This window comes from Mercenaria mercenaria, chromosome 5, assembly GCF_021730395.1.
Source record: "Mercenaria mercenaria strain notata chromosome 5, MADL_Memer_1, whole genome shotgun sequence".
NCBI lineage: Eukaryota > Metazoa > Mollusca > Bivalvia > Venerida > Veneridae > Mercenaria > Mercenaria mercenaria.
Window position 1 is genome coordinate 43,851,821 of NC_069365.1, and position 10,500 is coordinate 43,862,320.

Here is a 10,500-nt window from a genome sequence, read left to right on the forward strand (position 1 = left end):
CAAAGCCAATATTTGATGAATTGTGTGGTATATATGGACCTCGGGCCATTTCAGTGCGCACATGTTTTAGGTTGGTTAAAGTTTTTAAAGCTGGGAAATTATCTGTCGAAGATGATACCCGTTCTGGTAGGCCTAAAACTTCTGTTATCAAGGCAAACATTGCTTGTCGGTAAAAGATAATGCAGTTTTACAGGCATATCAGAAGGCAGTGTGCAAACAATTCTGAAAAAGGGTTTGGACCTGAGAAAGGTTTGCGCTAGGTGGGTACCTCATTTGCTCACTGAGGAGCAAAAGAATCAACGCCTTAAATGTGCCTGGGAACTTTTGAAAACATATAAAGGCTGTGAAAGTCGGGATATTTCTAACTTGCTAAAAGTTGACGAAACCTTGGTGCACATGTTTGAGCCATAGAGAAGGGCGGTAAAGAAAAGATTAAAAACGCCCCTATATTACAAAGAAAACCATAAGTTCGAAAAAGATGTTGTTTACAATTTTCTTCAATTCTGGTGGGCCAGTCGTTCAAGTGCCTTGTCCATCTGGTCATACAGTCACTGGACGATTCTACAAGAACTCTGTACTGAAGAAAGTGAAAATGTTTTACAATAAGAAACGTCCAAGCAAAGGATGGTCAGGAGTCCATCTTATACACGACAACGCCTCCTCTCACAAGTGCGAGGTTGTTTAATCTTTTTTGGCTTCTGGAAAGGTGGAAGTTGTAAACCATCCGCCTAACTCACCTGACCTGAGTCCCTGTGACCTTTTGTTATTTTCAAGGCTTAAGAAAAGGCTTTCTGGAAATAAATATAAGTCCAGAAGTTCTCTTGGCAGCGCCATTTATCAGTGTCTCCAACAGATACCAAAAGAAGACTATTTATCTGCTTTTCGCGATTAGGTGAAAAAGTTACAAAAATTTGTTTCGGTAAAGGGGGAATACTATGAAGGTTTGTAATAAAAGTAATTTTGATAAAACCTAGCACTTAAGAAATCAGAACCCAATGATAGAACTTTTGGCAGGAACCTCGTCCAAAACACAAACACAACGTGTTCCTTTCGTTACTTTTGTGTTACTGTTTACATATTCAAAAGCCAATATTAAATATGCAAAGTACCCTGTAACTTGTAGTCAAATGCTCCGTCAGCATTATAATTGTTTCGATGTTGCTGTCATCAAATAGAGACCATAGTTTAACCCTTAGCCTGCTGGCGGCAGATGATTCTGCCTTTGCGACCAGTGCAGACCAAGATCAGCCTGCACATCCGTGCAGTCTGATCATGGTCTACACTGTTCGCTATTCAGTCAGTAAATTTTCAGTGAAAACCCCTTTGAGTAATAAGTGGTACTGTCCAAATTGAAAGATGGACCAGTCCATTAGAGAAATATAGCAGGTTAAGGGTTAATTGTTTCACAAAGGTCAATGTACAGATACGAATATAGAAACAATGCAATATAACACTTGACTAGTTCTTTCCATTTTAAAGTAGATATGATCTACTTGTCTTATCATTCCCACACATGCAGGAGAAACATTTGACATCACATGTATAAATTTGAATCGTAAGTGCAAAACTGGTTTCAAACAAAAATATTAAACTAAGTAAAATTATTCCAAAGTGGAGGATATAGATATAAAGTGTCGCATTTAAAAAATTTTTCTGTATTTAAGCTGGATTTTAAACCTTAGAATGATCTTTTAACATTGTGAAGAATCAACAGTTGATATGTTTGGTAAATTTTATATCATTTTTTTATCCAATTATCGGTGTAAAATATCATATAAGTTATACCATTATTTTAGGGATTTAATAAATGTTTTAAAGCTTCTGTTTGCATGGCACAGCAGAATTTCAAAGGCAACTGAGAATAAGACAAATGACCATAACAGAAAACAGAGAAAGTTCAAAAGCCTGCACATCTAAAGTTACCTAGCTTTAATAAATAATTTTATTTATATGGTTATGCAGATCAACTATTGTCAGGAAGCTTGGTCAGAAAAACTTTTGTTTTTAATTTTTGTTTTAGATCTATCAGTTTATTTCGTACTATCATGTTGTTAGTATTTATTAGCACTCTTTGGCATGCCCTACATGGCATATTGAACTATCTACCATTTCAATCTCTGCAGCAGGAAAATAAAACTTAACCTAAAAATTATCTGACATGCAGCCTTGACTAGAGAGTTGACATTACAGGCATAAAGGATAAAGATAAACTGAGCCGTGCCATGGGAAAACCAGCATAGTGGGTTTGCGACCAGCATGAATCCAGACCAGCCTGGGCATCTGCGCGGATGCACAGGCTGGTCTGGATCCATGCTGGTCGCAAATCCACTATGTTGGTTTTCCCATGGCACGGCTCAACTATCGTAATATATATATATATATATATATATATATATATATATATATATATATATATATATATATATATATAGTATCTGTTTGATTTTCCGTACACATCAGGGCACACTAGGCAACTATCTTTTAATATAATTATTTCCTTTTTTTTTCGTCAGGAGCGCAATGATTAAAGAAAGTGGACGATTTTAATAAAGTAAATACAATACTATGTATAATTAACAGTAAGACCATTTTAAAAATGAATATAAGGTATTAAACTTACATTTACATGTGAGGTGATAAAATGGAGGGGGAAAACGTATGTGCGAGGCCATGTGAGACTACTATTTTTTATATAATGAACAGTAAATCGAAATACATGTATCAAATTGTCACACGAAATGACCCTTATATTGAGTGATATATTATTTCGCATAAGAACGGAAAATTCTACGATAAATCACACTTGGGAACTTGTTATTTCGATTCTAACTCGACATACTAGTACAACAGTGTTAGAAAAAATGGTAACTACTTTTTACGACCGTGCTACGCACCTGGATCCGATAACGTCTTTGCACGCGAGTGGTTTATTGCAGAATAACCAGAGGTAGATTTTGTTCTACATGTATGTAGGTTATTTGCTGGTGGTGTTAGAATAACATATAAATGCTATCTCGCCAGGGCAAACACACTCATATGATTTCTGTTATTTATGCATGTGAATCTTACGAGCAGACAGGTTTTAGCATTGTTTTGTCGACATACTGTATTTGATGCAATTTCATATTTCACATCTTAATATTTGAAAATGTTTGTGTTATCTCCCTGCCTGGAGTCATGCATACAATGTAAAATAATGGTGATATGTAACAAAATTCATTTCAAACATTATATCATAGCGCGTATTCCTTTGATTATGATAATAAATGAGCGACTCAGCAACAAAACAAACACTCCTACAATTTGTAACATATAAATGTGCTCAACTTTTATTTTTTAAAGTGGCAAGCAAGTGAAAACGTAGTACCTACAACATTGAAAATCCTTCTTTTATTTCAGATTAAATACACTTTTTTTTTTGAAAACATCTTTTTTTTTTTTATTCCAGGCTGAAAATGACAAAAGGTGATAGAATATATCAGGTTAATTTAAAGGAACTGGTGGAAGACTACACATGGCGTTGCTACAAGCGAGACCAGGGCTTCTTCAGAAAACGGTTTCTGAGGCGCAGCCATTATGTGTTCGACATAAGATGGGGATATGTGGACTTTAAACACGTGACGAATCGAGACGATAAGAAATCAAATGTGGAACAGTCAACGGCTTTCGGAACAGATACTAGTGAAGGCACTATTAGTGATACGCAAGAGACAGCTATAGATGCTGAAATGAGAGAACATGTTTCCCAGATTGACGAAACCAACAAGAAAGACATTGAATTGTATTTTTCTGAGTATGAAAACAGAACAAGTACACCACAGACATACACTTTTACTGCAGCACGTACAACTACAAAATCAACGAAGTTCGAAATACAAGAGAACTATACGCTTGGGGCGGAAACAAATCTTGAAATCAATTTAGCAGAAGTTGTAAAAATTGGCGGTAGTGTAAGCGGATCAGTTTCTGTAACTGAAACAAAAGCGCAGGAATTTTTAAAAACGCTGAGCTGGAACTTAGACACACAAATAAATGTTCCAAGTTGGAATAAAGCCAAAGCTTCCTTGTACGTATATGAGATTCCATCCAAATCAAAGTTTTTAGTTAAAACAACCATCAGCCTTCCGGCGAGAGACCTTCCTGTAACTATCCGACGGGTAAAAGACGGAAAAGAGGTGCACACAGAGTGGATCAGCGACCTTGCTGTTCTTTTCGATGACGACTACATAAAAAGGAGCAGTGTTGAGATAGTTCCACAAAAAGTTAAAGACAATTATGGGGATGATGTTATTGAGAATCAGGTTGTACTGACAACACGTGGTATATGTAGAATTGTATCATTCCAGAACCAACACGTGAAAGTTGAATGTCAGAAAATAGACGGCGCACCGAAAGATGGTACAGACAGAAGCCAGGTCGACCATGAGGGATCAGTTGAATCAGCCGGTGAGTGTGGTGGAGAGTCCTGATTAATTTAAACACATCTGGTATGTGTTTTTTCGGCTGTTGGCTAAACAATATAATAAGTTAGAAATCGCTAAAATGGTAATTTACTTGAGACGACTGAGCGAAGTTTAAAATGAAAGAGTGGATTAAGTTACCGAATTATGCAAAATCGCGCTGTGTTTTAGTGTTTTAAGATCAAAGGAACGCTTATATTTGAACAGACAAAGATGTACATAAACTGTATGCATGTAATATACCATTGCTTGTGTTAGTATAAATCTGTTTGACCAAAACGACAGCTCCATTGTGATCAACCTGTTGTACATTATGGTATATTCATATAAATTGCACGTATACATATTGGGCGCGTTCGGCATACTTACTCGAGCTAACCCGAGTCACCCTGGGTATAACTCGAGTATAACTCGTGTGTCCCGGGCAATAGTAGTTGTGTCACCCGAATTCTACCCACCTCCTGAAGCTGGGAAAGGCGGGTGATCGTATCCAAATGCATTAACACTTTAAACAAGGCGTCTTTGGTACACTTGTAAAAGTTTGGGTGCAGTTACTATCAAGGCTTTATCTCAATAACCACAGAAGATATTGAATTGAAACTTCAAACAAGTCTTTGCGCTCATCAGACCTACCAAAATAATCAAGTTAGATAACTCTTGATCGAATCTTATGTAAATTAGAGGTCTCATTTATAGACATACTGCTTTGAAACCTATTTTTACTTTTTAAGGTCATTACCTAACCGCAGATCGATGATCAAGTCCCATTACTCTTATATGTATTTTGACAAAATTATATCCCTTTTGGACCTAGAAAATGCAATTTAAAGTTTTACGTGCAAGTTAGTATATCCAAACTAATGCAGATGTTTAGTTAAAACTTCACACATTTCTTCGGGTCTGTAAAATAAGGTCATATCAACATATTACAAGCCTCATAACTCTTACTTGAGTCAGACCCCTTTTTAGAGTTAAATTTTTGCATGCAAGTTTTTTTTTTAAACTAATGCAGATACTGGATTGAAACTTCACACATGTCTTCCATGTTGTAAAGAACATGTCATCAACTACCATAACTCTTACTTGAACTTTGGCCAAGTTATGCCCCACTGTTTAAACTTAGAAAAAGCTGGTTAAAGTTTTGCATGCAAGGTACTATCTCGGCAACTAATGCAGATATTGGATTGAAACTTCCATACATGTCTCCAGTGATGTTAAGGAAGGTCAAAGCATCAATTCCCATAACCTTAATTTTGGACAATTTATGCCCTCCTTCTTGTGCATAGATATTGTTCTGTTTGCTTGCAAGTTGATATCTCCAAAACTAATAGGCACTGGGTTAACATTTCTCACATGTCTTTAGGGTTGTAAAGCCAGGTAAAAGCATCAAGTTTCATAACACTTACTTTAATTTTGGCAAAGTTATGTCCCTTTTTGTAGTAAGAAAATGACGATTGAAATTTTACCATCAAGTTGCTCTTGTCTAAGGGCGGTACTAGGTTGTAAACTTCTTATATCTATTAAGGGTTTTAATGCGAGATCATAGAATCAAGTCAAATAATCCTTGAATCATTATTTCAGTTGTAGAATCGAAAATCATTCATATCGACAGTTGCCTTCGAATAGTGGAGCGAGCTGTCATTGTTCTTTTAAAACCTTTTACTTTCTTCTAAATGTAGAGCAATTTTGAAATGCTCTTTGTGGCATTCATGCCCCCCTTCTGTAAATACTGCTGAATAGGACAGTGGTTGAGAAATCTGCTTCTTACAGTAACATCCTTGTCAAGCATATTTCGAGGGTTCTCGATCTGATTCTTAAAGCTTGTAAGTTTTCTTTCTGGGTTCACATGGGACAACTTTTAGAAAAAACATCTAGTCTTTAGAACACAAAATGAGTGATAAGGACAAATAATCCACAAAAGAAGCCACACATTGATGTTGAAGTTATAAGTAAAAAATTATACCTCCCTACTTGCCGACAAACCTTCTTTCAGTCAGAACAATAAAAAAAACACGAAATAATTATACCAAACACCCTTTTAATTTGAAATGGTTCGGGGTAGTAGAGTCATGTGTAGACATAAGAGGATTAATATAAGTTGCAGCTCTTGCTTCAGAAATAATTAAAAGTATAAATTAACATAAAATAGAAATTTCTAGTCTATTAAACAATATGGGCTGAACATTTTTTCCAAGTGTTACTTGATCCAAGAATCTGAAAAGTCGATTGATAATAATCCAGTCTGATTTTTCACTCTGACAGAGGTCGTACCAGTTCATCTCTAACAGATTGTCTGCCCTCATAATGGCCATCAAACATATCTATATTAGGTTCTTCACAAAAATCACTTATTGTATTTATTGTATTGTCATTGAAAATGCAAACATTATGTAAGATACACGCTGCGGCAATGTAATCAACTAACAGCACTATATCACATACATAAAACATAAAGTCCACTAATTCAACATAATTTCTGATACGATTGAGGGATACTGTTTCGTCTGATCAGCAGTTTTTTTTTTTTTTTTTTTTTTTTTTTTTTTTTGAAAATTAAGTTATTATGTGTCAAAATGAGCAACCATTCTTTATTATTGTTACAGCTCAGAAGTTTTTGAACTGTTAGCATATAGGTAACAATCTCCATCATTTTCAGTTACTCGATAAAGCGTTCGGACTACAATTGTTACTCGTGTCACTCAGGTAACTCGGGTGATCTGGCCAGAGTTACACGGGCTTGTATGCCGAATGCGCCCATTGTTAAACACGGTGTTTAGTATTAAAGAGTATTGACACATATTTATAAATAGATATATAAATATATATATACGGAAGGTAAGATATTGGTATTCCCTTGTCCATCATTTTATCATTGTATATAGTAGAGAAATATATAAACTATCCTATATCTAGAATGATAGCCCGGTTGCACGCGAAGGGAGGTAAACACTGAATACATAGAGTATTTATAGTTACAAAATATGGAAACACACACGTTGGTGTTTTAGCTGCATACAATATAATCAGTTAGAATACGCAAAAATGAAAATTTACTTGCGACGAATGAGCGAATTTTAAAATGGAAGTGTTGATTAAGATACCGAATTATCCAAAAATCAAACCGTAGATAGTGCTTAGAATACACGTGTGAGATAGATGCTATTAAATAGGGTTTTGACCCTTATCATGCTGAACACGATTAATTCTGCCTTTGTGGCCAGTGCAGATCATGATCAGCCTGTACATCCATGCAGTCTGATCATGATCTCCACTTTTCGCCATTCAGTCAGTATTTTTTGTAAGCACCCCTTTTAACAGTTAATGGCACTGCCCAAATTGAAAGATGGAAAAGTTCATTATAGAAATTTAGCTGGGTAAAGGTTAGGATAAACGGAAATGCTTCACTGTCACAGTGGTCACTGGTATTAACTTTATCCCTAAGCCGACCCGACCGTGTCATCGGGCTGTTGAATTAACTGGATATGATGCTAAATACTAGTATTTATACAAGATTTTTGTTGGCTTCACATGATACTGGGTCGGATGCTGGAAAATGTGCCCTTTTGACAAGTTTCCATAACCAGGTTTGTTTAAACAGTATTTATTTCCGTCAGATCGAAATATCTTCCTCAGACTCTACGTCAGATGCAATATTTTCACAAGTTGGGTGGCCACAAGAAAAAACTAATATTTTCCTTTTATTTTATGTCATTTATTTTATCAAATTATACCAGTTTTACCAGTGCAACGTCAAGCCCATTGAACAACGTCATAGACAAAATAATCCCTTCAAAATGTTATTATGGTAACATGTTAAATAATCTTGAAGCTCGTTAGATGATTACTACGTTAGAACAAACGTATCTTTGTTTTTATAGGTGCTTGTATACTTCTATATGTTTTATTTATGTAAATTTTGGAATGGATTTCCGATTATTTACAAGTCATATACTTTCGCGTTCAAGTGTAGTTCCGTAATAGTGACAATTATAAAAAATGAAAATCTTACAGTGTTACTTTTATATTTTATTCTTATACTTTTAAGATTTTCTTTTATATAAACAAAGAAGGATTTTACCGTGTATTGTCTTGTCGATTAAAGCACGTTTTCGCAAAATGACCTACTTTTGGCCAAGGGAAGTAATGCGTCCATTTACGCCTTAAAAAAGGATTCCAGATTAGATTCCTTTCCTGGTTTAATCCGAACGTGTTAGATTTTGTTTTTGGTTTAATGTCGCACCGACACAATTATATGTCATATGGCGACTTTCCAGCTTTAGGCCATACCAAATTGATTTGTCGTTCGTCGGAACTACCGTATCAATGATTTCATTCCCGAGAAAAAGAAAAAAAAATCACCCGCCCGCACGTACTGTACATAAAAATCTCCGAAAAAAAATGTTTTCTGCTTACGCGGTCCGGAATGATAACGGCAAAACAGGTTTTATCGCTGTTTTAATGCGTCAGAGTGATATTGATCGAAATTCATGCGTTCGTAATACATGTAGCTGATGACTCAAACTCAAAAAGTTAGGAATTATGATGTTGTTCATCATTTGTTTTAAATCTGGAGTGTCTGTGCTAGTGCCACGCATGGCCATCGATGTGCCGGTAGGTGATGAAGTAGGCACGTTCTACCATTGTTCAATACAGTGAAAAGAACAAATTCAAGCCCGACTTGTATTAAGTTTAAGTTGTAAGACGTGCACGGAGATTCAATTAAAATATTTGGATTAAACATAGAAATATTATTCAGATAAAGTTTTCAAACCATTTGTTATCAGTTGTTTAGTTCAGTATTTTAGATCTAGAGCCAAAGCCAGTGCTTTCTTAAAAAAAAATTGTTCACAGATCCTGACTGATCCATCACATTAATTGTCTCGGGCCCAAATCGTTTTGAACGAAACTTCTTTAGTACTGCAGTCAGATAGTCTATCAAAAAAGCATATATTCAATTTAAAAAAATGTTTATCTTTTTTTTTTTTAAATAAGTAGTGTAGATATAAAAATAATTTCTGTCGTATTGTAACCCCAATTTTCCCTGTTTGTGTATTAATTTGCTGTGAATTGATTGAAAGAAAGAATCTGAAAAAACAGACCTTCCCAACTCAAAATTTCTTGGTCAGTCAAAGCACAACAAATAACACTTTCAAGAGTGGCCATATTGGGATCATTTTTTTGTCCGTCTGTTATCATTTTTGACTGAAATGTACCTCTACCACAAAAACTTAAGCTAGTCTGACCTGTTAAGAAATTATTCCAATGGGATTCGAGCAAGGTCGAAGCATTTTATTGTGTGCCCAACTCCGTTTGGTCTCATTGGTCAAGTGATTTATTACTTTCCCCTCACCTCTACCGTTTGGAGTTTCACTAGGGGCACAAAGTTGCTCATGTGTCGAAGCCATCTAACTGGGTTTCAGAAGATATGTTATTCCACTTGGGTGCCCGTTTTGTCTTAAATATTCGTCATCCTCTGCCGTTAAATGGGCACGCCTTCAGATTAATGTAGAACAATCAAAATTAAAAATAAGACACTCATCCCTTAGTAATTATAAATACAAAATAAAAACAAAGTGTTTCAGTGAGTTTTAGCAAGAATTTATTTGCAAAACCATTCATGTAGTCTTTAAAACATATAGAAAAGCTATCTACTGTGTTAGTCACACTGTAAATGTTTAAGTTCTGTGTTATTCTTAAAGAAATGTTAACTTCATGTATAATCATAACTGCCAAAAAAAAAAAAATACCCGCTCGCTCCATGTAAAAGCTACCCGCCTCTGAAAAAATCAAAATTGAGAAAAAAAAATTTGAAAATTTTCCGAAGAACTATGAATCAATTTGGTATGGCCTTAATAGTGGAGGAAGACCTCAGGTGCCCCTCCGTGCATTGAAATAGATTTTAATTATGCGTGCTTTGTTGGCAAATAAAACTCTTTTTTTTCTTATGTATCTAAAATTATAGTTAATTATGGCTGATTTAACACCAGAAATAGGTATATGTATATAATAAAAGGGTCGTGTGGAATCAAGGCCCGACAAA

The 10,500-nt window shown here is 35.3% G+C and overlaps 1 protein-coding gene across 1 annotated transcript; it reads left to right on the top strand.

The window, feature by feature from the left end:
- Positions 1-1,523: 1,523 nt before the first annotated feature.
- LOC123557053 (uncharacterized) lies at positions 1,524-8,466 on the top strand. Its single transcript, XM_053543367.1, has 2 exons — positions 1,524-1,555; positions 3,449-8,466. The coding sequence occupies exons 1-2, from the start codon at positions 1,539-1,541 to the stop codon at positions 4,467-4,469; spliced, it is 1,038 nt and encodes a 345-aa protein (XP_053399342.1). The 5' UTR covers positions 1,524-1,538; the 3' UTR covers positions 4,470-8,466.
- Positions 8,467-10,500: the final 2,034 nt, after the last annotated feature.